Source organism: Amblyraja radiata, chromosome 13 (assembly GCF_010909765.2).
Source record: "Amblyraja radiata isolate CabotCenter1 chromosome 13, sAmbRad1.1.pri, whole genome shotgun sequence".
Lineage (NCBI taxonomy): Eukaryota > Metazoa > Chordata > Chondrichthyes > Rajiformes > Rajidae > Amblyraja > Amblyraja radiata.
Genome location: NC_045968.1, coordinates 8,482,562 through 8,509,602, shown reverse-complemented (window position 1 = coordinate 8,509,602; position 27,041 = coordinate 8,482,562). Strand labels below are relative to the sequence as shown.

At 40.1% G+C, this 27,041-nt stretch overlaps 1 protein-coding gene across 2 annotated transcripts in view; it reads right to left on the bottom strand.

Annotated features, from left to right (window-relative positions):
- Positions 1–3,439: 3,439 nt before the first annotated feature.
- The window catches only part of smc4 (structural maintenance of chromosomes 4), a 36,733-nt gene continuing 13,131 nt past the window's right edge, over positions 3,440–27,041 (bottom strand). The window contains exons 7-24 of one of the 2 annotated variants that reach the window (XM_033031172.1): positions 26,094–26,221; positions 25,697–25,837; positions 24,457–24,607; positions 20,243–20,407; positions 19,608–19,841; positions 18,150–18,335; positions 17,889–18,050; positions 17,583–17,808; positions 16,046–16,125; positions 15,631–15,783; positions 11,001–11,127; positions 10,588–10,777; positions 8,557–8,701; positions 7,956–8,129; positions 7,125–7,304; positions 6,810–7,042; positions 5,141–5,324; positions 3,440–3,908 (exon numbers count right to left, since the gene is read on the bottom strand). In XM_033031172.1, coding sequence (XP_032887063.1) covers positions 3,738–3,908; positions 5,141–5,324; positions 6,810–7,042; positions 7,125–7,304; positions 7,956–8,129; positions 8,557–8,701; positions 10,588–10,777; positions 11,001–11,127; positions 15,631–15,783; positions 16,046–16,125; positions 17,583–17,808; positions 17,889–18,050; positions 18,150–18,335; positions 19,608–19,841; positions 20,243–20,407; positions 24,457–24,607; positions 25,697–25,837; positions 26,094–26,221 — 3,030 coding nt within the window. In that variant the 3' untranslated portion in view covers positions 3,440–3,737. The remainder of the gene's footprint in view (positions 3,909–5,140; positions 5,325–6,809; positions 7,043–7,124; positions 7,305–7,955; positions 8,130–8,556; positions 8,702–10,587; positions 10,778–11,000; positions 11,128–15,630; positions 15,784–16,045; positions 16,126–17,582; positions 17,809–17,888; positions 18,051–18,149; positions 18,336–19,607; positions 19,842–20,242; positions 20,408–24,456; positions 24,608–25,696; positions 25,838–26,093; positions 26,222–27,041) is intronic. The other variant, XM_033031173.1, reaches the window with a different exon arrangement.

Below are 27,041 nucleotides of genomic sequence, written 5' to 3'. Positions count from 1 at the left end.
CTCCTACCATCCGGGAGGCGCTACAGGTCTCTCCGTTGCCGAACCAGCAGGTCCAGGAACAGCTTCTTCCCGGCGGCTGTCACTCTACTCAACAACGTACCTCGGTGACTGCCAATCACCCCCCCACCCCCCGGACACTTATTATCACTTATTATTATTTATTTAAATCATTTGCTATGTCGCTCTTCCAGGGAGATGCTAAATGCATTTCGTTGTCTCTGTACTGTACACTGACAATGACAATTAAAATTGAATCTGAATCTGAATCTGTCAGTGTTACAGTTGAATAAAGGGGACTATGGTGCCATGAGGGAGAAGCTGGCCAAAGTTGACTGGAAAGATACCCTAGGAGGGATGACAGTGGAACAACAACGGCAGGTGTTTCTAGAAATAATACAGAAGGTGCAGGATCAACTCATTCCTAGGATGGTCTGCATCCCAGGGTACTTAAGGAAGTGGCTCTAGAAATCGTGAATGCATTGGTGATAATTTTCCAATGTTCTATAGACTCAGGATCAGTTCCTGTGGATTGTAGGGTAGCTAATGTTATCCCCTAGCTAATGTTATCCCACTTTTTAAGGAAGGCGGGAGAGAGAAAACAGGGAATTATAGACCAGTTAGCCTGACATCGGTGGTGGGGAAGATGCTGGAGTCAATTATAAAAGATGAAATAGCCACACATTTGGATAGCAGTAACAGGATCGGTCCAAGTCAGCATGGATTTACGAAGGGGAAATCATGCTCGACTAATCTTCTGGAATTTTTTGAGGATGTAACTAGGAAAATGGACAAGGGAGAGCCAGTGGATGTAGTGCACCTGGACTTACAGAAAGTCTTTGATAAGGTCCCACATAGGAGCTTAGTGGGCAAAATTAGGGCACATGGTATTGGGGGTAGAGTGCTGACATGGATAGAAAATTGGTTGGCAGACAGGAAACAATGAGCAGGGATTAACAGGTCCCTTTCAGAATGGCAAGCAGTGACTAGTGGGGTACCGCAAGGCTTGGTGCTGGGACTGCAGCTATTTACAATATACATCAATGATTTGGATGAAGGGATTCAAAGTAACATTAGCAAATTTGCAGATGACACAAAGCTGGGTGGCAGTAAGAACTGTGAGGAGGATGCTATGAGAATGCAGGGTGACAGGTTCCCGATGAATTGGACAGGTTGGGGGAGTGGGCAGATGCAGTTTAATGTGGATAACAGGGTTTGGACACGCTAGAGGCAGGAAACATGTTCCCGATGTTGGGGGAGTCCAGAACCAGTTTAAGAATAAGGGGTAAGCCATTTAGAACGGAGACGAGGAAACACTTTTTCTCAGAGTTGTGAGTCTGGAATTTTCTGCCTCAGACGGAGGCCAGTTCTCTGGATACTTTCAAGAGAGAGCTAGATAGGGCTCTTAAAGACAGCAGAGCCAGGGGATATGGGGAGAAGGCAGGAACGGGGTACTGATTGGGGATGATCAGCCTTGATCACATTAAATGGCGGTGCTGGCTCGAAGGGCCGAATGGCCTACTCCTGCACCTATAGTCTGTTGCTCTGCAATGGAAAAGTCCACGCTGGGCCCGCTGCTGAAACTCCGGGCCTGACTCCGGGAAAGGCCGCTCCAATCCATGCTGTTAGGCTGCATGGAAAAAGTCGCCTCTCCGTCGAGGAGGCGACCGAAAGCAGTTCCTCCCTTTACCCCACCCACCAAGAGACATGAAAATTAACATTTATACACACCAAAAGTCGAAATAATGAACACGCTGCTGGCACAAAGCTGAGTGGCAGTGTGAGCTGCTATGAGGCTGCATGGTGACTTGGATAGGTTAGGTGAGTGGGCAGATGCAGTATAATGTGGATAAATGGGAGGTAGCAGGAACAAGGCGGAAGATTATCTGAATGGTGTTAGATTAGGAAAAGGGGAGGTGCAATGAGACCTGCGTGTCCTTGTACATCAGTCACTGAAAGTAAGCATACAGGCACAGCAGGCAGTGAAGAAAGCAAATGGCATGTTGGCCTTCATAGCCAACATGTCATAGCGAAAGGATTTGAGTATAGGAGCAAGGACATCCTACTGCAGTTGTACAGGGCCCTGGTGAGACCCCACCTGGAGTATTGTGTGCAGTTTTGGTCTAATTTGAGGAAGGACATTCTTGCTATTGAGGGAGTGCAGCGTAGGTTCACCAGGTTAATTCCAGGATGGCGGGACTGACATATGAAAGAATGGGTTGACTGGGCATGTATTCACTGGAATTTAGCAGGATGAGAGGGTATCTTTTGGAAAGATCATTTGGGAGGTCATATTGCAGTTGAAAGGGTTCAGAAAAGATTTACGAGGATGTTGCCAGGACTACAGGATGTGAGGTATCAGGAGAAGTTGAGTAAGCTGGGCCTGTATTCCATGGAGCGCAGGAAGGTGAGGGGGGATCGTATGGATGTGTACAAAACCATTAGAGGAATAGATCAGGTGGATGCAGAGTCTTTTGCCGAGAGTAGGGGAATAGAGGACCAGAGGACATGGGTTTAAGGTGAAAAGATTTAATAGGAATCCGAGGGGTAACTTTTTCACAATGGTGGTGGGTGTATGGAACCAGCTGCCAGAGGAGGTAGTTGAGGCTGGGACTATCCCATTGTTTAAGTGACAGTTAGATAGGTACATAGATAGGACTGGTTTGGAAAGATATGGTCCAAGCACAGGCAAGTGGGTCTAGTGTAGCTGGGACAAGCATGGGTAAGTTGGGCCGAAGGGCCAGTTTCCACACCATATCACTCTATGAGAAACATATAAAATTCTTACGGTATTGAACAGGCTAGATGCAGGAAAAATGTTCCCGATGTTGGGGGAGTCCAGAACCAGGGGTCAGTTTAATAATAAGGGATAGGCCATTTAGGACTATTAGGAAAATCTTTCTCCCATGTCCCAAGCCAAGAAAGGTTTTCACCAACACCAAGACTGAAGAAGAGTTTCGGCCCGAAACGTTGCCTATCTCCTTCGCTCCATAGATGCTGCTGCACCTGCTGAGTTTCTCCAGCATTTATGTGTACCTTCGATTTTCCAGCATCTGCAGTTCCTTCTTAACCTCCATGAAATAGAATCCGGGCACCAAAATTGTTGCCCCTCCTCCCCCCCCCCCCCCGAAAACGCACAAACCAAATGCCAAAATGCAAAGAATAAGCCTCCACGTTATAGAATTAACTTTCTATGTATCCATCATTATATTTGGTATTCCAGGCAATGTACTGGCAGCCAATCCCTTTGACCCAAACTTTCATTTTGCTGCAGTTCCACCCAACAGGATTTCTCCTACCTCATTTTTGTTTAATAGTATGTTCTTCCATCCCACATTATCCACAGCAGAGTTGAATAAATTGGAGAGGATGGCATCACTGTTATTGGCTGCCTGGCAACTGATCAGTGAAACGTGTCAAAGAGCTACCATCCAACAGTGAAAAGCTTTTGAAAGCGATTTAATATAAGAATACAAATATCTACAGAACATTAAAACATAGTACTTTTCCACAAATAGAAAATATATACAATATCAAAATTTAAAGATCACAGATGGGCAATTCAAGGGAAGTTAACCCCAAAGAGAAGTTTAGAAACCAACTTTAAAGTCCACTGTTTATAAAGATGTATTACTCTACTACTTTAGGCTGCAATGAATTCCACATAAGGGTGGCAAAATTTAAAACAAATGTTTAAAAAGTCTTAAAAAAAAAGCTGATGCCATTTCTATCACCGAGACTTAAGCTGTGCCCATTACTTCGGGAAGTGCTTGAAGACCAATGACTTTAGGATTAGTTGCAACACTCTTCGTTGTGTTGTGGGTCTTGTAAATTCCAACCAACCTATCAGCAATTTCAAACATATTGTTCCTCAAAGAAATGATGATAAACTGGGCATTCCTGGTCTGTTCCTAAGGGAAGAAATCATAAACTGTCAAAAAAATGTCACGAAACATTTGTTGTTGCTGCACCAAATGAATCTGCTCTCAGTGAGCCAGGCATGGAAATCAAACAACCAAGATTCATGTCAATTGTTTGTTTGTCTTTTGTACAGCACTCATTTCCCCTAATCCCAGAGAACCGGGACACAAACTGACAAATATACACCTCACTTTGACTATCCTGTTGTCGTCGCCCCCCCCTTCCAACGTCTGAGACATATCAGACAACCCAATCAACAACGTCCAAATGCTTAGCCCTCACTGCCTCGCTTTACTATGGATCTTCAGTCTTTTGCTTTCATTCCCTTCAGGAAGACATCATGGTTCTGTTTCTTCCTAGAACAGAGACCCAACCAGATCCCACCATTTGCATTATTTTGTCCTCTTCACTTTATCATCTCCAGCTTTGGCTATCTCTACCCTTCTCACCCCCATTTGACTCATCAGCCAAGCACCTCTCTCCACCTGAACCAAACTATCAATTGTTAGCTCTTGTCCAACTTCTTCCCCTCATCTCTTTCTACAAGCCATCTCCCCTCTACTCCAGTCATTGGCCCATAATGTCATGTTCATCCCCCCTCCCTGCTGAGTTCTTCCAGCAATTTATCTTTTGCAAGTAAACTCCAGTTTTCCGAAGGAGAACTACATTGGAATTCAAGCAACATATAATTTGTCATCACCATAAAGCATTGATAATTTCCCATAGCCGGCCAAATTAAGACCAGTTGGTGCATCAGCTTGTCGAGTTGATGGCACAGTGGCGCAGCGGTAGAGTTGCTGCCTTACAGAGCCAGGATTATTTCCTCCCCTCCCACCATGTCCCACCTTGCCCTTCAGATGAATGCAAGATGACATCATGACACTACATAAGCAATTCAATACAATTCAATCTCTTTGGTTAATTCATTGGCAATGGCGGCACCTTGCTGAGAGAAACTACTGCTCGAATTTCCTATATCTTAAGGCTTACTTTCTTTATAAGAGTTCTTAATTGCTTCTGAAATATTGCAGCGTGGCAGCACTAGTTTCCATTCTTATTGGAAACATCAAATGCAGTTAAATAACATTTTTATAAGCAGTCTTAAATATCAAAGAATATTTGTTAAACTAGGCTTAATACTATTTTATCCAGTCTTAAAAATTTGGTCATAAAATTTCTAGATTTTAGAGTGTTCTTATGGTTTTACACTGCTGTTACTTACATAAATATAATGTGCAACAATTGAAACATTTCTGAAATCCAGCGCTGCATCAATCTCATCCATGAAGTATAATGGAGTAGGCTTGTAATGATGAAGTGCAAAAACTAGAGCCAGAGAACTGAGAGTCTTCTCTCCGCCAGAAATATTGAAAATCTTTTTCCAGCTTTTCTTTGGTGGACGCACACTAGAAGAACAGGTTAGGTTTCCATTAAAATGAAAGAAAACAAGCATTTCCCCCCCAAATTTAAATAATTTCAGTATTGGCCAACAGCAGCTGTTATTTAATCCTATTATTAAAATTAAATGATTTTATGTGACTAAAATTGCTCAAAAGAACGGGGCATTTATACGAGAAAAAACCCAACAGTTCCATTTGTTTTACAATAATTCTATGATGTTCAACTCTCGGGGTTTTAAACCCAGGTGCATTTCAATATTGGTCAGTCATGTACTTTTTTTTCAAGGCTGCGTGCTCAGCCCCCTGCGTTACTCACTCTATACTCATGACTGCGTAGCCGGTCATAGAGTGAACTCCATCATCAAGTTCGCCAACGACACCACTGTTGTGGGACGAATCACTGACGGTGACGAGTCAGAGTAAAGAAGTGAGATCGACCAATTGACCAAATGGTGCCAGCACAATAACTTTGCTCTCAACACCAGCAAAACCAAGGAACTGATTGTGGACTTTGGAAGGGGCAGGATAGGGACCCACAATCCCATTTATATCAACGGGACGACGATGGTGGAAAGGGTCAAGAACTTAAAATTCCTGGACGTGCATATTTCCGAAGATCTTTCCCGGTCCCAGCACACTGATGAAATTATAAAGAAAGCACATCAGCGCCTCTACTTCCTGAGATTACAGAGAGTCGTTATGTCAAAGAGGACTCTCTCGAACTTCTACAGGTGCACAGTAGAGAGCATGCATCGTGGCTTGGTACGGCAACCTGAGCATCCAGGAGCGGAAAAGAATGCAAAAGGTTGTGGCCACTGCCCAGTCCATCATCGGCTCTGACCTCTCCACCATCGAAGGGATCTATCACAGTCGCTGCCTCAAAAAGGCTGCCAACATCATCAAGGATCCACACCATCTGGCCACACTCATCAGGTAGAAGGTACAGGAGCCTGAAATCTGGTACATGCAGGTTCAGGACCAGCTTCTTCCCCACAGCCATCAGGCTATTAAACTCGCCATCAAACAAACTTTGAACTATAATATCCTATTGCACTATATCTGTTTATTTATGTGTATGCTATAGACACACTGAACTGTTCTGTATTTATGCTTACAATACTCTGTTGTGCTGCAGCAATGCAAGAATTTCATTGTCCTATCTGGGACACACGACAATAAACTCTCTTGACTGGACGACTATATATATGGAAAAAATATTCCCACTGTTAAAAAAGTAGCACTCTTAGTACTTTTGGTCGGTAGTGTTCAGGACTACAAATTAACAGTAAAACTAGCAGTTATAGTTACTGATAGTGTAGCATGAAGATAATAAACATGAATAAATGTGATTCAAGATGCTTGTCAGCATCCCATTTAATCTGGTAAACAAGGAGTGGAAAACAAAGTGTTGTCTAGACATGTCATGGTTCAAATTCCATTGGGCTTCATAATGCAATTATGTCAACACTTGCGTAAAAAGCAGTTTCCTACCTGAACAGAATTCCTTCAGAAAAAGGATCTAGACTGTCAACCAACTCCAGTTCAGCATCTCCACCTAGTGTAAGCATTTGGTAATTCTCCTTCAATTTATTGGTGATCATATTAAAGCCAGCCATAAATTCATTTAGACGCTGCTTCCTCAAGTCTTCAAAGGCACGTCTGAATTTATCACGCTGATCAGTAATTTCATCCAACTCGCCCACACGCTGCAGGTAGAGCTCTTCCTGCAGATAAACAGCACATTAAAAAAGGTTCAAATCTAACAAATGTAACCTCTACAAGACAAGCAAGAATTCCAGAACATACTTTCTTCTTGTATGCAGCAATTGAACCCAGGTTTGGCTTCATATCGAGGCACTTAGCTTCCAGAAGTGCAATCTGATTATTGATCACATCTGGATTGTTAATTCCTTGCAGATCCATCTCACTTAATTCTTTAAGTTCTTCTGCTGGTTTGTCAGATGGATGTAAAGAAAGCTTTGATAACTAGAGTCAAATTACAGAAAATTAAAAATTAAATGAAATACATCTTATTTTAATTTAAACTTACTTTTCCATTTGTTCCATAAACAAGTCAGTCAAATAATACATCAAGATATCACAATAAAAACCGTAGTCACTAAAGCAGTAACAAAAAATAAAACCATCAACAAAAAGTTGTTTGGCAAGTCACTTTTCAGTTTTAAAGAGCTGATTAAGAAATTCGACAAGACTATTCATTTCCAATATTTACTTTGTCTAAAATCAATGAAGCACAGAACTGGTCACTGAGGAAGGTTTGGCTGTCAGTCCTTTTAAAATTAAGTGCAAGCATGAACAGAAAGTTTAGCAGGCGTTTCACTGTAGGGGACTTTGCAGCAGAACGTTCATTATGATCTCCCATTTCTTGCTTCCCACATACAAAGATAGTTGGACTCAAATCAATCACAACTTAGTCACATTACCCCTCTTCTCAATGCAAGCTGGAGATCACCTGTACAAAGCCTGCAGGCCTCCCCAGATGAAAGCAGCAAAGTTAGCAGACTATAAACGGAAACACATTTTTTCCTAGTTAATATAGCTTGGCTACTCCCTGCATAAACAATGTCATTAGCATCCTAACCATTTTTAAATAACGAGCCGTTTGCTCTCCCTTACCTCTTTCTGCCAGAATTTAATTTTAGATTGGTGTTCTGCAATATGCCCGTCTATCTGTTCCAACTTTAGACGAATGTTAAGAGTTTCTTTCTGAAGTGCCTGTTGTTCTTCCTGAATTGCCTTAAGTTCTTGCAGTAAACAATTACGTTCGTCAGTTACAGTTGTTAAGTGTTCCTATGGAAAATAGAAAAGACAAAGAGTAAACATATGATGCAAAAAGATCTTTTAAACAATCCAAGATAGATTGGTATTTATTTCAATTGTCCAAATGATCTTGCTAACGTACCTTAATCGGCAAAGACAAATTCATCTGTTAAAATATTTTAGAGAATTTTATAATGGAAATTTGGGAAAGTGAAGACCCTGAATACATATGAAATACTAACTTTTCATTGTGAATTATCTAATGACACATACTTGCAAAGTTCATGTTTACTAAAGGCCCAGATAAATTCTGTCAATGTTAAAATAGCATTATACAACATGGAAACAATCTACAGGCCGTCCATACCAACCTAGATGCCTATCCAAGCAAATCCTATTTGCTTGTACTTAGTCCATATTTCTCTAGACCTTTCCTCTGTAACAACATGTTCTGTACCTGAGCTTCAGTGCTTTCTTTGAGCACAATAGCACCCTCTTCCTCCAATCTTTTCAGTTCTTTTGTTAGATCTTCAATCTCTTTTTTGTTCTCTTCAATTTCTTCTCCGATTCGCTTCACTGATTCTTCTGCTTTTTTAAAATTTCTGAAAAGGTAATATTTATGACTTTTTTTTTGCATGAATAAGAATCAAATGATGAATCAGTTCGAACAGCACAATCATGACCAATAGTTGCTGATTTAAGAATGGATCAATAGGCAAGATACTAAAAATAAATGCTGCACCCAGTGTTGAGGCCAGAATGCAATGAATGTCCCTAATGATAGCCATTGGAAACAATGCCAGGGGCTGTGAACAGAGACCAGAGTAGATTAGATGTTACAATGATAGCCAATGGGAAACTTGTAGCTCCTAAACAGGAGATATAACACAAAGTAGTCACCCTAATCTCAGGGTTTACATAATATAGAATTGCAGGTTGGTACAAGACAACTTCAAGATTTCAAATATAGAAAAGCATTAAACAGCACAAAATATGTTAAAAAGAATATGCAAAAGAATAATTATTTTAGCTCTTTCTAAATGCAACATATTTTCAAAAATTCCTCATGGCTGTAAGACCTATGATGCCATTGATATACTTATGCATTAAGGATATCAATCTATAGTGCTGTGAAAAAAGAACGGATGAGGAATGGGCCAGGGCTCTGTGGAGAGAGCACGTTAAAGTGGAGTACAAGATAAATTCTCTCATCGCATCACAATGAAGGTGGAAGAAGAAAATCCTCTGACAGTAATGGCGGATGGGTGGAAAGTGAGTTTAAAGGAAACTTCTCAGTTCTGGAAGACAATGGGACCAAAGCAGAAATGTGCTAATTGAGACAAACTTTGTCAAGGTCTCCATGTATTAACATTCAATACAATTGAGAAGCAGGGAGAAAGAGAGGGTTTTAAGACTTTTATCTTGAGAAATACAGGCACAGAAATTGACAAAAGGGAAGTTGAAGTCAAGGTTAAAAATGGAAGCAGATTTGATTAATATTTCCCATTTAAATCAGGACAAAAACAGAAATTGGCTCAGTTCAAAAGTAGAGGACTGAAGCAGGATAAAAATGAATGTTCCATGCAAACCATCAAAATAATCTATTTAAGTGACTCAAATTAAAAATAAGTAATTTAAGGTAGAACAAGCTTAGAGAGGGCAATTGTGAATGGGATTAGGTTGTGATGGGTTCACGAAACATGGGGCCACTAGTCCATCATGGTGCAGGAGAGATTTCCAATGATGACCACAGCTTCATTTCTTCACGCCCCCCACTCCCTTTGGATAGCACTCGTAATAATTTTGTTCTGCACATCTTCATATGCATTTCCCCTTTTAGCTTAATTATTATTTAATTATTCACATCTTTCACTTTGACCTTGCCTTTCATTAACTTACTCATTACCACATAGGAGGCCATTCGGCATTTCAGGTCTTTGCCAGCTACAACCAAAACAATCCCATCATTCTATTTGCCATAACTATTTCTCTATACACTACACCTTATTCTCTCTCATCCATCAACTCTTCTTTGATTCTTTGTCCTATACTGAGCATACGATCACAGGGAATATGTGCAAAATCCACAATGGCAACACATGACTTCAGGATCAAACCTGCATTCCTTGGGCTATGAGTTAGTTGGACTAACTGACGTCTCAGCATCTCACCTCCTTTCTTCCTCCCACAAGCAACCTATCCTTGCTTAAAAACATTGTATTTCAATCAAAGCAAAATACAGAGGACAGAAATCCAAATGAAAATCATTGCTAGAAATACCTAGCAGGTCGGACAACCATGAAACAAGCTGAATTAATTTCTAGCGTTTCAACAGAATCATATGATGAATTTACATTTATCCTTTTAGAGCTCTAATGGAAGGTGATCTGCATGAAATGTGCATTTTGTCTCTTCCGTTACACATGCAATATGCCCAGCTAGACATTTTGACTCTTAATTTATTTTTTAAACTTCTGTTGGAACTTACCGTCCTGCAGTTTTTATAGCAACTTGTGCTTTTGTAATGGAAGAGGAACAATCATCTATTTCTTTGTTAATTTTATCCAGTTTATCCTGTTGGGCTTTAAGTTTTTTATTATTGATTTCAACAATAAGTTCATGCAATCGTTTCACCTCTGCTTCAATTTTTCCAGCCTTTGCTGCAGCCTTCTCGTACTCTGAAGAAAAAAACAGGATTACAGACAGGATTGACGATTTTAATGCATCAATATTTTAATTCATCTAAAAATTATAGGCAGTTTAATTATATAATTGCTCAACAAATTTTAAGCATTCATTAATGAATGTGGAGTGAAACATCTCCAAGTTCCAAGAAAGAGACTAAGTTTATGTGAAGCCCCAAATAATGGAAAAGATACACAACATTGAACACGAGCTAACCTTTCTTGTACGTATCCAGTGTCTTCTGTAGCTGTTTCTGTTTATTCTGATCAGGGACGACTGCGATCACATTTGCTTCAAATTCCTTCACCTGAATTGTCAAGTGAGCTTCCTGTTCAGTCAGCCCCTAATTTAAACAAATATCTCATTGATTGATCATTCATCAAGTGATAGGATTTTAAATTTAACTGATTTCCAAGGATAAACATTCCCACATAACTTGATAATATCACAACTATTCTTATAATCAATCTACATTATTTCTCCAATAGCTTGAGCTTGGTGTAGTAGACATAATAAGTAGAGGCATTTACAGATACGGGCTATGGATCACCAAGTAGAGTTTTGCACTTATGAGAAGCTCGATGACCTCTGTCTGGTCAGGGAGAGTGACGAGGTCATAGAGGGGAGTTATAGGGAGGTGGTCACTCCAAAACCACGGGAGAGAGACATGTGGGTCACGCTAAGGAAGGGCAAGGGGCAGAGGCAGGAACGATGGAGTACTCCAATGTCGGTACACCTTGCAAATAAGTACTCCTGTTTGAGTACGGATGGGGGTGACAGCCTACCCGGGGGTAGCAACAGCGGACGGGCCTCCAGCACAGAGACCGGCCCTGTTGCTCCGAAAGGTAGGGAAAAAAAAAAGAAGAGGGCAATTGTAATTGGGGACTCTATTGTTAGGGGGTCGGATAGGCGTTTCTGTGGACGCAGTCGGGAGACCAGGATGGTGGTCTGCCTCCCTGGTGCCAAGGTCTCGGACGTGTCTCAACGCATCCAAGATATCCTGAAATCAGAGGGAGAGGAGCCTGAGGTCGTGGTACATATTGGTACAAATGACATAGGTAAAAAAAGTGAAGAGGTCCTGAAGGGAGGATTTAGGGAGTTGAGAGGTGAGTTAAGGAAAAGGACCAAAAAGGTAACAATCTCAGGATTACTGCCTGTACCACGCGACAGTGAGAGTAGGAATGGAGCGAGGTGGAGGATAAATGCGTGGCTGAAAGACTGGTGCAGAGGGCAGGGATTCAAGTTTTTGGATCATTGGGACTTCTTTTGGGGAAGGTGGGACCTGTACAGAAAGGATGGGTTGCACTTGAACCCGAGGGGGACCAATATCCTGGCGGGGAAATTTGCAAAGGTCACTGGGGAGACTTTAAACTAGAATGGTTGGGGCGAGGGACTCAAATAGAGAAAGCTAGTAGACAGAATGGGAGGCAGGAAGCAGAAAAGGGAAGCACTCGGACACAAAAGGAGAAAGAAAAAAAAAGGAAATAAACAGAGAAGAGACGGGGGGTTTCTTAAATGTGCATATTTTAATGCTAGGAGCATTGTAAGCAAGGTGGATGAGCTTAGAGTCTGGATAGACACCTGGAAGTATGATGTTGTGGCGATCAGTGAAACATGGTTGCAGGAGGGCTGTGATTGGAAACTAAATATTCCAGGATTTCGTTGCTTCAGGTGTGATAGAATTGGAGGGGCAAGAGGTGGAGGTGTTGCATTGCTAGTCGGGAAGATATTACAGCAGTGCTTTGGCAGGATAGATTGGAGGGCTCATCTAGGGAGGCTATTTGGGTGGAACTGAGAAGTGGGAAAGGTGTAGCAACACTTATAGGGGTGTATTATAGACCGCCAAATCGGGAACGAGAATTGGAAGAGCAAATATGTAAGGAGATAGCAGATATTAGTAGTAAGCACAAGGTAGTGATTGTGGGAGATTTCAACTTTCCACACATAGATTGGGAAACACATTCTGTGAATGGGCTGGATGGTTTGGAGTTTGTAAAATGTGTGCAGGATAGTTTTTTGCAGCAATACATAGAGGTACCTACTAGAGGAGGGGCAGTGCTGGACCTCCTGTTGGGAAATGAGACGGGACAGGTGGCGGAGGTATGCGTTGGGGAGCACTTCGGGTCCAGTGATCACAATACCATTAGTTTCAATATAATTATGGAGAAGGTCAGAACTGGACCTAGGGTTGAGATTTTTGATTGGAGAAAGGCTAACTTTGATGAGATGCGAGATGATTTAAAAGGAGTGGACTGGGACATTTTGTTTTATGGGAAAGATGTAGAAGAGAAATGGTGGACATTTAAAGGGGAAATTTTAAGAGTACAGAATCTTTATGTTCCTGTTCGGTTGAAAGGAAACAGTAAAAATTGGAAAGAGCCCTGGTTTTCAAGGGAAATTGGACATCTTGTTCGGAAAAAGAGGGAGATCTATAATAATTATAGGCAGCATGAAGTAAATGAGGTGCTTGTGGAGTATAAGGAATGTAAAAAGAATCTTAAGAAAGAAATTAGAAAAGCTAAAAGAAGATATGAGGTTGCTTTGGCAAGTAAGGTGAAAGTAAATCCAAAGGGTTTCTACAGCTATATTAATAGCAAAAGGATAACGAGGGATAAAATTGGTCCATTGGAGAAACAGAGTGGGCAGCTATCTGCAGAGCCAAAAGAGATGGGGGAGATATTGAACAATTTCTTTTCTTCGGTATTCACCAAGGAGAAGGATATTGAATTATGTGAGGTAAGGGAAACGAGTAGAGTAGTTATGGATACTATGAGTTTCCAAAGTAAAAGAAGTACTGACTCTTTTGAAAAATATAAAAGTGGATAAGTCTCCAGGTCCTGACAGGATATTCCCTAGGACATTGAGGGAAGTTAGTGTAGAAATAGCCGGGGCTATGACAGAAATATTTCAAATGTCATTAGAAACGGGAATAGTCCCCGAGGATTGGCGTACTGCGCATGTTGTTCCATTGTTTAAAAAGGGTTCTAAGAGTAAACCTAGCAATTATAGACCTGTTAGTTTGACTTCAGTGGTGGGCAAATTAATGGAAAAGATACTTAGAGATAATATATATAAGCATCTGGATAAACAGGGTCTGATTAGGAACAGTCACAATGGATTTGTGCCTGGAAGGTCATGTTTGACTAATCTTCTTGAATTTTTTGAAGAGGTTACTAGGGAAATTGACGAGGGTAAAGCAGTGGATGTTGTCTATATGGACTTTAGTAAGGCCTTTGACAAGGTTCCTCATGGAAGGTTGGTTAAGAAGGTTAAACTGTTGGGTATAAATGCAGGAATAGCAAGATGGATTCAGCAGTGGCTGAATGGGAGAAGCCAGAGGGTAATGGTGGATGGCTGTTTGTCGGGTTGGAGGCAGGTGACTAGTGGGGTGCCTCAGGGATCTGTGTTGGGTCCTTTGTTGTTTGTCATGTACATCAATGATCTGGATGAAGGGGTGGTAAATTGGATTAGTAAGTATGCAGATGATACCAAGATAGGGGGTGTTGTGGATAATGAAGAGGATTTCCAAAGTCTACAGAGTGATTTAGGCCATTTGGAAAAATGGGCTGAAAGATGGCAGATGGAGTTTAATGCTGATAAATGTGAGGTTTTACACCTTGGCAGGACAAATCAAAATAGGACGTACATGATAAATGGTAGGGAATTGAAGAATACAGTTGAACAGAGGGATCTGGGAATAACCGTGCATAGTTCCTTGAAGGTGGAATCTCGTATAGATAGGGTGGTAAAGAAAGCTTTTGGTATGCTAGCCTTTATAAATCAGAGCATTGAGTATAGAAGCTGGGATGTAATGTTAAAATTGTAAAAGGCATTGGTGAGACCAAATCTGGAGTATGGTGTACAATTTTGGTCGCCCAATTATAGGAAGGATGTCAACAAAATAGAGAGAGTACAGAGGAGATTTACTAGAATGTTGCCTGGGTTTCAACAACTAAGTTACAGAGATAGGTTGAATAAGTTAGGTCTTTATTCTCTGGAGCGCTGAAGGTTAAGGGGGGACTTGATAGAGGTCTTTAAAATGATGAGAGGGATAGACAGAGTTGATGTGATCAAGCTTTTCCCTTTGAGAATAGGGAAGATTCAAACAAGAGGACATGACTTCAGAATTAAGGGACAGAAGTTTAGGGGTAACATGAGGGGGAACTTCTTTACTCAGAGAGTGGTAGCGGTGTGGAATGAGCTTCCAGTGGAAGCGGCAGGTTCATTGGTATCATTTTAAAATAAATTGGATAGGCATATGGATGAGAAGGGAATGGAGGGTTATGGTATGAGTGCAGGCAGGTGGGACTAAGGGAAAAAAGTTGTTCGGCACGGACTTGTAGGGCCGAGATGGCCTGTTTCCGTGCTGTAATTGTTATATGGTTATTAGAAGCTACCTTAATTGTTAATCTTTAAGAACTGCAGCTGCTGGAAAAATCGAAGGTAGACAAAAAAGCTGGAGAAACTCAGCAGGTGAAGCAGCATCTATGGAGCGAAGGAATAGGTGACGTTTTGGGTCGAGACCTGTCTTCAGACTGATGTCGGGGGGGGGGGGGGGGGAAGTGGTGGGTACGGGGAAAAAGGAAGAGGCGGAGATCTTTCCCCTCCCCAGCTCTCCCACAGCCTACTGTCTCCACCTCTTCCTTTCTTTTTCCCGCCCCCCCCCCCCCCCCCCCCCCGACATCAGTCTGTCTAACCTATCTGAATGGCATTTGCAGTGGCAACCTGAAATCAAATTCCATATTAAGAGTTCTGCTACTGATTATGCAGTTGATCCATTGGTACTTTAAAAAAGGAACCCGATTTGATAAATACATCACAAAAACATAATTTCAAAATTACAAACCTGAATACTTGCTGTGTATTTTTCCAATGTATTTTTCATCTCCCTGATGCTCTGTCGCATTTTTACCACCTTTTCCTCCAAATGACCTTTCTGTTCTTGGTATTTCTGTGCCATTGCCAAGTCCTTTTGCAATTTAGCCTCCATTTTTTCCATCTATTTTGGTGTAAAAATATTTTTTAAATTGAACTCACTTTGTACTGAAAACCAAAGAACTTGATTGATGGACATTAGTTTAAACACAAAAATCTTAAGATATCTTAATTACTTAAGAAATTGGGTTTGAGAAATGATCAAGCTACATGACTAAACAGGAATGCTGACATGCGCTAATATAGCTGCTGTTTATAACCAGGGTAGCACAAGTTGATGGCCCACATGAACCATTGGACAATTGAAATATTAGACATTCACTTACCTCCTCTGGCGTAGTTTCAACGACTAATGAAGATCCCATTCTTCCCTTCATTATTTTTCTCCCTCCACCTGTCATGGTACCTGAAGCAATTGGAGTTATAAGAGAATAGATCACATAAATGTTTTTATTACAAAATTAATGTGTCTTAGAATTTGATTACTACCTCACAGGCACTGCTCTGATAGTTACATATAATAAAATGGTTTATCGCTTCATAATGGGTGGCACATTGTTACATACCCGGACCAAAAATATTTTATATATTTTATGATTGTGTGTAAATTCTGTGAGTTCAAACACATCAATTAAAATAATCAGTAGTATTCAATATCTCGTTGCATGCAGTTAATTTCACATTATGAAAGAACAGATTCAGTTGAAAATATGGTTAATCTTCACATATTTGCATTAAACATATTCTATGCATAACTTTCCCATCAAATCTCTTAAAACCAATGCCATCTCATTTTTGATATCCCTCCCATGGACAAAAGATCCTGATCATCTCCACCATCAAAGTCTCATAAATTTTGTATATTTGTCAAATTCTCAGCCTCCTTAAAGGACAATTTTTAGAACGGAGACAAGGAAACATTTTTTCTCAGAGAGTTGTGAGTCTGTGGAATTCTCTGCCTCAGTCTATGGAGGCAGGTTCTCTGGATGCTTTCAAGACAGCTAGATAGGGCTCTTAAAAATAGCGGAGTCAGGGGATATGGGGAGAAGGCAGGAACGGGGTACTGATTGGGGATGATCAGCCATGATCACATTTAATGGCCTACTCCTGCACCTATTGTCAGCCTATCCAATCTCTTCCAATAATTAGTTATCCTTTTAAAAACTTGTCTGAAATAGAGAAAATGCCTAAATATATCAAGATAGGTTGACTCCAACACTTTTGCAGAGATGCTACGTGTTGGATAAAATATCTAAGACAAAAGTAGCATCTTCTGGTCTGCTTCTTATGGACTCTAATAAGGACATGCAATATCCTGCCGTCTTCCCAGCTCTATGCCAGCCTGCAAGGATAAAATTCTGCTGCAACCAGTCCCATTCAAATAAACTGAGAGACAATGAGTGAGGGATTTTGGTATTGCAAAAGTAAAAACATTTTAAACTTTTAACAAGATTTGCATAATAAAATGTCAAAATTTGCTGTCAAACATTCAATAGACGAATTAACCTGCAGCATTGCCCACTCTCTTCCCAGATTCATGGGCTGATACTGACATTCTGTTCAGCTAAATAAAGCAATAGGGTTGGCACACAAAAGTTGAAAAGTCAGGGTCCCAGAAGAAGTCTGCTCCTGTGATTTTGGGGATCAGAAGATTTGCGCCAATCAACTGGAGGAAAGCTTCAGGTTTCCAATTCCACAATTGAATAATCAACCACCCATGCTTAAAAGAAAGTTTCATTTATGAGTTTTTTTGGTTTAAATTAACTGACAGGATAAAAGGACAATTACGCGGAGTGCCAAAAATAGCACGCCTGTAGAAAAGATGATACTGATACAGTTTCATAATTTCATCTTCCAACATACCTGACTGCTCTATTATCTGTCCCTGCAGTGTTACCACTCTCCAACGCTTGTCCTTCTGGAATGCAACACGTGTTGCTTGCTCTAGATCGTTAGCAACAAGTGTGTCACGAAGCGCAAAGTAAAATGCTGGACGTATAGTTTCATTGTTGATTTTAACTAAATCAAACAGACGGGGAATGTTTTCTGGAGTTTTGATTTTATCAATACTTCGTTCCCAAACTTTCATCTGCAGAAAATATTAAAAGTTAGAATAATATAATAGAATTAGTTTAACCAAACACATTTGAATTCAAAAGAGTATTGTACCTTATCCAAAGCAATAAAAGTTGCAACTCCAATATTTTGTTTTTTCAGGAAATTAACACACTCTTGGGCCTTATCAATTGTGTCGACAACAATGTTATCCAAGGCACCGCAACAGGAGGAGATCGCAACGTCGTATTTTTCATCAATGGCACCCAGATCACCCTGAAATACAAAATATGCCATGACCAAAAAAAAAAATGCAATTCAACTTGAATTCAGGATTCCTGTACCAGTGGAATATATTTCACATATCCCTCTTACCAATCTTCCATGGATTCCGAGGATTTTACCAGTGTTCTTTTGTTGCATTAGAGCATCCAAGACTCTGCCCCGACTGCGATTTACTGTTAACGAGCTCTTTGCTTCTTCAACCTTTTGTCGGAGCTCATAAACAGTATTCCGGATCTGAGCATCAGAATGAATTAATTTTTCAAGTTCCTTTTCATCCTAGAAAGGATACAAAATAATCCAATATGACTATTGTATATTAAACTGAGAAAAACACAATTTTAACATTACACTGAGCCACAGTTTAGAATTTGATTCATATTAAACTATATCACACAAAAAGCAAGTCGTAAAAAGAATGGACCAAAACATCTGTTAGAAGGTTGCCAATTCCACATGGAGGAAAGAGCATTAGCTCTTTGAAAGCTGTTCTTTGCTATTAAATGGACCCTCAAGTTGCAAACCAAAAAAACAAGTAGCACCATTATAAAAAATCAGTTAAAAATTGTGATACTTCAAAGTAGTAACATCCTACTTTAATAATTGATATACAAGAGACAAAATATCTTCTTAAGTCTTTCTGTGCTAATACCCTGCCTTTTTACATCCTCTTCCCCACTCACACAAAACACAAGCCCTTGATTTCTTATCGCTCCATGTTAATCCAGCCAATGCATCATTGCTGCTTTGATGTACTGTTCCAAAGTTGGAAAGGAAAAAAACTCTCACCAGGTCAACGACCTTGCTTCCAACACAATGAAAGATCATCTCCCTGAAGTATTAACTCTGATCATTTTTCCAGAGATGCTACCTATGCATTTTCACCTTCAACATTTACTAGCCACTTTTAAAACACTGGCCTCCCTTTTCATTTGTGAGCAAAGGTTTCTACTTGAATAATGCAAAGCACAGCAAACACCAAGACCCTGTAGAGCCCAAGGCCGAGGTAAACAACATTCTAAAAGCAACACAATGCCATTTAGAGAATGCCATTACTATCTCAGTTAATAAAATATTGGATCCCCCACAACAAATCCAAAGCAAGGCCTGCAACAAGGTAAATGCCCGATAGACTTTGGTATTACATAATTGCAGTACTGTGATCTACACAGGATTCTTGCCAGCTCTAACTGTAATTTCAAAGAATTCTGACTCGAGTTGTTTTATGCACAGATTGTAAGGTTTCTTATATGCTACATCTACGCAAACTTTTAGACATGCTAATAATCACACGTGAATGCAAGTTGCTCACTAAAATGTATGAATATGCAGGGTGCTTCTGGGTAAAGAATGAGTTTTGTTGTTACAGACGCTAATTTTATTCGCAAGTAAGAATGAACACACGTAGCATGTCGGACCTTTCAATTTAATAAATGTTATGAGATTGTTTGTATGTAGGGATGTCCATAAGTTGGCGTTTGCAACTTGCGGAAGGTTTGTACAGATTGCTAGAAAAACGTCTTTCAAAATTAACTAGTGTACTTATCTAACCTTATGCAATTCCTGTTGATTCTGTGGTATTTTGGTTTCCAATTCTTTAATTGCTGTTTTTCTTTCTTTAAGTGTACTAGTAGTGGTCGTTAGGGTTTCCTTGGCCTGATTGAGTTGGCCCAAAGCAGATTTATGGCGACTGAGGTAGATATCCAGCTCCGACTGAGCTACATCCATCTTTGATCGAGCCTCATTTACCGCTTTACTCAACTCCATGAGCTCCTTTTCATTCACCTATAGATAAAAAGGCACCGTAACATGACAAGCATTAAAATTATCAGCTAACATATATAAGTTTAAAAAATAAAATTACCAGCCACTTTTGAAAGCTATTTTTTTTTCCACACTTCAGCAAGTGTCATTTCATTGCCAATATTCATGCAAAATAACCATCTTCTGAAATAGTAGAATTTATCATAATTCAGGGATTCAGTCATAGAACTTTGAAATAGACCTTTTGACCCAACTTGCCCATGCTGATACGATTGTCTAACTAAGCTGGTCCCATTTGCCTGTGATGGCACATGTCCCTCTGCCAACCTTAGTGAAATTCATTTTGCCACTCCTAAACTTAAATCACTGCATATTATTTTCTGCTCCCATCTTCTATTGCAATGATTACATTTATACTATACCTCTTTTTCTTCCTGTAATCCTCGCGTTTCTTGTTTGAGACTCTCCATTACTTTCCTCAGCTTTTCTTCTTCATTTATTTTATTCTGTTCAAGCTTTTCTTTTCCAACTGTTGCTTCTCTGATGACCTTTTCACTATCACTGGGTACATTTTTCAAATCATCCAACTATCATTAGTAACAAAAAAGCAAAAGTTATAGCATGTATGAGAACGAGTTAACTAAAAATCTTGTCTATCACAACCGCATTCTGATTAAGATGTATAGGCACAAACAGCACTCAAAAGACAGCACCCACGCTGAAGTGACAGTTCGGAGTAAATAATTGGGGACCATTCATATATCTCTATAATATTAAAAGTCTTCGTCGTGTGTGTGTAGTTAATTTTTATTTTCTTCCAAACGTTAGGCAGCCTTCCCATTTTCACACATCCTGCTCACATTTTTCCCGTCGAAGCGATAAACATCTTCCCGTCGCATTCCCACCTATATTTCTGAAGTCATTAATCTTTTAAAGTTTTTAAACTAGCCCAAAAACTCACCCATTTCGGAAAAAAAAACGAGTGACGTCACAATGCACTCGCAAGGCAGGACGGGACACTCTGGGAGGGAGGGGCACTCCAGCGCGCGCGGTGAATGAGAAGTAGCGGTGGTTGCCGGCGCCCGACAGGGAGGGTAGTGCTGGAGCTGGAGGTAGGTCCGAGCCCAGGGCTTGGGATGGGGCCGAGAAAGAAGCCGCCGCTGGAACCAAGGACGAGCCTAGGTCCGGGGTCAGGGACGAGCCCAGAGATGAAGTCGGGGGCCTGCACTGGAGCCCAGGCGGCGGCCGAGCTGACGGCTGGAGTCTACAGCCAGGTCCGGGCCGAGTACGAGAACCAGGGCCAGTTTCAGGCCCTGGCCCTGCTCTACAAACTGGGCAGATCCTGGGGCAGGGAATGGAGGTGAGGGGAGGAGGATGAGGGAAATGAGGAGCACGGAGATGGGATGGGGGGTTGGGTTGCTAGAGGGAGATGAGAGGGGGTGTGTGGAGGAGGGAGATGGGGAGGTGTGGAGGGAGATGGGGAGGTGTGGAGGGAGATGGGGAGGGGTGGAGGGAGATGCCCACTGCCACCCTCTCTAGCCCTCTCCACCCTCCCTCGTTACTCCCTCCCCCTCTACCCCCTTCCTTCTCTGCCCCCCTCTCTAGGGATTGGGGGGGGGGGGGCAGTGGAAGAGAAGGGAGTGCTGAGGCATGAGGGGAAATGAGCCGCGCCTGCGCAGTTGGGGGCTATGCGTGAGTGGTGCAATATTGCAGACCATGAGTGAATGGTGCAATATACCAACGTGTCTATACTTGGTCTAGTGTCCTATAAAATTTAGAAGCCGTCTCAAAGTCAGCTATTAGCGACTAAACTTTAAACTCCTTGAAGAAAAGTATAAATTCTTCAGCTTTCAATGTTAATTTCAATTAACATGATGTGACATGCTACTCAATTCTCCCGAGTCGCACAGATGCAATTGCACTAAAAACAAAATTATAAAATGGAAAGCATCTTCTTAGTATTATCACTTTTAGTGCATTGGACTACCCCCCCACCCAAACCACAAGCCTTAAATGCCCACAAATTAAAATTTAGGTCTTTCGTATGTACCATATTTAAATATTTCGATTTTACAGGCAGCTGGGGGAGTGTTAAATATCACCCTTCTCTTTTCAAGAGAAAAGAGACCCTGAACACTAATTCTTCCACATTACCCATGCAATTCCAGTATCCTTGCACATCACTATCTATAGAAGATGACCAGAGCTGTGCAATAATACTCAAAATAGAATACAAATCAAGATCAGGTAAGATATTTAAGTTTTAATCCAATCCTAGAAATAAACTAGTTTGATTTGTATTTTAAAGAAATAGCCACATTAATCTGCAGCACTACAACATCCTTATACTTGGATTCCCAGATTCATTAGTTTTGGTACCCCTTTTAAATTATTAAAATATACATACAAATCCAGATTAAAGAGTAATACAGAGATCTCCAAAGAAGATTTACTAATGGTGTTTCTGTAAATACAGCACTCAGCAGGGGAACTTCCAGGTTATTTTCCTGTTTTTATGTAATATTCCCATTGTTTCATATCCTGTTTTTTTTTTAAGTAGTATAGATCATGGTGTATCGCCAAAATAATGAGACGAAGCAAAAAAAAATTTAAAAATCTGTTTTTACAACTAAAAATATCAGAACAGGAACAGTGGGTAGAAATTGTGCGAGACATCTTTAATATGGAGAAATTGACATATTCCTTGAGAGTCAAGGAGAATTCATTTGAGATGATCTGGGAAAAATGGACTGTTTATTTGAGCCATGACACCAATTAGATAAATGCCGAGCTAGATATGGGAAGATTTCGTTATATAGAACTAGATGGTATGTTTGTATGAATGTTGAATTATCTCCAGATAACTAATCAATGTAATGGTTTTTCTTTTTTTAATTTGGTAAGTGAACCACACGGTCTTATTCCAAATTCCCCCCCCCCCCCCCCCCCATCTACTTATTTTTTTATTTTGATTGCTGTTTTTCTTACTTTGTTTTATTTATGGTGATGGTGTTGCACTGTTTTGAAAATATCTCTTAAAAATCAATAAAAATTTAAGTGATTTTTTTAAAATCAGAAATGTCCTTGTGTTTACTTGCAACATTTTTCAAGCAGGATTTCATCAAACCCTTAGGCTAATTTTTACCAGAAAGATTACATTAATTTTGCAATTAAATAACTATACAAGCCCAAATTCTGAATATGCTAATGATTTTTTTTCATTTATCACCCGATAAGATGGTTTTCTGATGCCCCAGGTTTTTGGAACAGAACACAAGTTGATCACGTTGTGAAATGTATGATTTTAAAACAGAGCAAGCGTTTTTAATATTTATTGTTTCTTTTTTTATTGTTTATATTTTATGTTTAAGCTTTCCATTGAAATACTTAGAAACAGAGAAAATAGGTGCAGGAGGAGGCCATTCGGCCCTTCGAGCCAGCACCGCCATTCATTGTGATCATGGCTGATCGTCCCCAATCAATAACCCGTGCCTGTCTTCTCCCCATATCCCTTAATTCCACTAGCCCCTAGAGCTCTAACTCATTGAGGTCTATCTAACTTAATAATGAATATAACTTAAAATCATGAAATAAAAATCTAGTTTGCTCACCTATTTTAGCAATGTCTCATTCTGTCGTCCCTCCCGTTGTCTAAGGTTGTCAACGCTATTTATAGCGCTATAACGGGGTTTTTTTTGCACTCGTCACGATTTAAAGAAAAATTCAAACAATCCGATTAACCCACCAAGGGACCCTGGGCCCCTTGGTGGGTTAAGAGCCAACATTTTGTAAGGGAGCTTAGAAATCAGTAAGTGTCTTATAAATATTTTTTTCCTCAAATTTTGAAAGTATTTCATTTTCGTAGGCCCATTTTTAATGCTGTGGTATTTCATTACGATTTAATAACTTTCAAATTTGACCACACATGTCCCCTTATTTACGGAAACACCCATATCCAGATCCTCCTAGAAAAACATTCAATCAGGATGACAACCTAACCAGAGTGGTGATGCTCATCCGTGCAAAAAGCTGAGACAGCTTTAAAAGCCATGCAGTACAAGGAACACATTCAAACGAGAGCCACATATGCTTGGGTTCATCTCTGATGAGGGTTTGGCACATTTTCTGATGGGAAAGGTGTAAATAATATCAAGCGAACCATATCAAGGGGTGACACAGCAGTAGAGTTAAAACACCAGAGATCCAGGTTTGATCCTCACTACGGGTGCTGTATGTACCAAGCACCTTCTCCGTGACCACATGTGTTTTCTCCGGGTGCTTGGGTTTCCTCACACATTCCAAAGAAGTATAGGTTTGTATGTTAATTGGCTTTTGTAAAATTGTAAGTTGTGCCTAGTGTGTAGGATAGCATTAGTGTACAGGGTGATTGCTAATCTCCATGGGCCAAAGGGCCCGTTTCCACACTGCATCTAAAAGTCTAATAATCGTAAGATTGTGCAGAAATATTCCAAATTTGGTTTAACCAAGATTTAATACTGATTTATTTTAATTATAGCGCACATAAGCTACAATTGATAGTATGTCACTTTTTTGCCTCTTTCAGATGAATATTGCTCACTGGCATTAAACAAGCTGTGTAACTATCTCAATATGTATTTAAACGAACAAACTTTACCTTCTCTGCATCTTTCTGTAGTTGTTTCTGCAATTTCTTCTCTTTACTTTTTGAATGCTTTAATTTTTCTTGGACTTTCACATCTTGCAAATCAAACTCTGCAAACTTTCCCTTTTTCTCCTCAATGTACGTGGTAATTTTACCCATTTTTCTATAAAATATTAACCAATAATTCTTCATGTTCATGTGACATAACAACTTGGATTACACCATTTTTCCTTTCAGGTGACGATAATTTTCACTCTTTTTAAAAAATCAGCTTGAAGTCTGGTAATTATTTGATTTTAGAAGGATTAACCCAGATGGCACCTACAAATTTCTAAGATAGCTATCAGCAAACTGAAGCAGGAACAGAGGTTCATTCCCCGACAGCCTTTCAATGGTTGACATCCACCCAAGCCATGATTAATTACAGCTTGTGTCAGTAATTATCTAAATATCTTCTCTGCTCAACGTGCACTTTCCCCTTATTTAAAATGTGAAAATCATGAAAGAAAAAGGTAAAAGACCGTATTTTGCATTTATCTGGTGCCTTTGACATTGAAGACAACAAATTAATCAAAACAAAGGGGGAATTTATGGTTAGAATGTGAAGTCTCCAAAGAGAGTCTTTCTTTAAGTGGATTTATAAGGCAAGTCAAGTGTTCTAACATTATAGAATATTTGAGTTAGATTACAATGGTACAGGAACAAAAAGATCTTGGGATACATGAGCATGATCATATCATGGGCATGTTAAAAAAAATAGGGTTCACATCCTCGCCAGCTTACGAACACCCCACTCGTGTACAGCCTGTACTTAAGAGTGAATGCTCAGGAGACTGGCAGAACTGATTTGCCAGTTGATGCAGGCAGTATCTGCCGCCTGGGAACTCAAGTTCTCACTGGCTACATTTCCCACTTGCAACTGCCGGTCGGTATTACGAGTGGTTCTCATGAATGGAATCCTGTCATAACCTGGCGAGGACCTATGCTGGATTTTGGGCTTCATAAGTAGAGGAATGGATGGGAAGTGTTTTTTCTTTCATGATTTTCAAAATAATGGCCAATCTTATTTTTAAAAGTCCATTGGCTCACCCATAGCTGGAAAATTGCATCCAATTCTGGACTCTACACTTTAGGGCAGACATTGAGAGGAGATAAAAGCATGTAAAATCATGAAGATTGCAGACCAATAAGAGTAGATTAACATTTTCCACATAAAATACAAGACAACACTTAGAACAGGTTCATGACTTACTTTTCAAATTGCTTCAAAGCATTAATTTTGACTTTTATATCCCCCTCAAGTTTGGCACTTTTATCACGTGTATCCTGCGTATCTTCATGAATTTTTTGCTTCTGTTCCCCCATATCAGCAATTCCTCTCTGCACTTCATGGCTAGTGAGAGGTCGATGATGGGAGAGGAAAGAAAAAACAAAAAAACGGTTTAAATTACGATCAACCAGAAACCAATGAAAATCTACTTTGATGACAAATAAAGAGTGCCAGTTAAAATTGTTTATCAGTACAATAGATGGTAACAGGAATCTAATTGCAAATATGCATTTCAAATGTTTCTAGTACTTAGAGAATATTTTAAAATATATAAAAAGTGATAAAAATAGATTCAAGTCAGTGAATTTCTAAGACATACATATAATAACGCAAGACACAATTCTTCTTCTTGACAACTTCATTTTCCAATGCAAGAAACTCAAGTGCATGATTTTTTTCTCCTTCCAAAGCATCTTTTTCTTTTTCCACTATCTTCACCCTATTAAGCTAATGTGAAAAAGTTTAATTAATCAAATTGCATTTCATTGCAAAAAAAATAACACAGGTTTAATAAATGCATTAATTTTATATCAAAATAGTTCTGTGGAAATTCTCCATTGAAATCACAATTTATAAGGCCCCATTTAAGTACAGTTATATCCTTGAGCATAGAGACCATTGGCCAATTTACTCGTCAATCCATCAAGCCACTGCAAAGCCGCCTTTGTCAAAATTGATTTTCCGCACTCTTCACATTTCCTCTCCAAATTGCTCCAGCTTTTAATCAGCAAGAATTGGTGGTTACTATTCCCTTTGCTCCGACTCAGAAAATTCATATCACAAATCCACCCCCACCCCTAAGAAAATGGGGCTGCAAAATTGTAATTGAGCTTAACCTCCAATAGAACAACATTTCTTTTGGGAAATTCAACCTACATTTCAGAGAGATCTTCATTTGATTGTTGAAACTTTACTTAAAGAATGAAGACCAGCTGCTTTCCTTTCAGCCCACGGGAGTAGGTAAAATGGGGTTGGGGACTAATATTACATTTCGGATTTCCCCATTGATTGCACTCGTGCCATACTTAAGACAGAATCATCTATGCCACTTTATCAAACTACCAGCATTTAATTGTAGTCAAAGTTGCTCCCTGTGGCACCTTGCGCAAATGGACAGGAAAGGTTTGGCCCATATATCCCTCTGGTGGGACTAGCGTAGTTGGGGCACCTTGGTTGGCATGGGCAAGCTGGGCCAAGGGCCTGTTTCCATGCTTTTGATTCTACGACTAGTATGACCACTGAATAGTGCCAGCCTGTGAAGGTATTT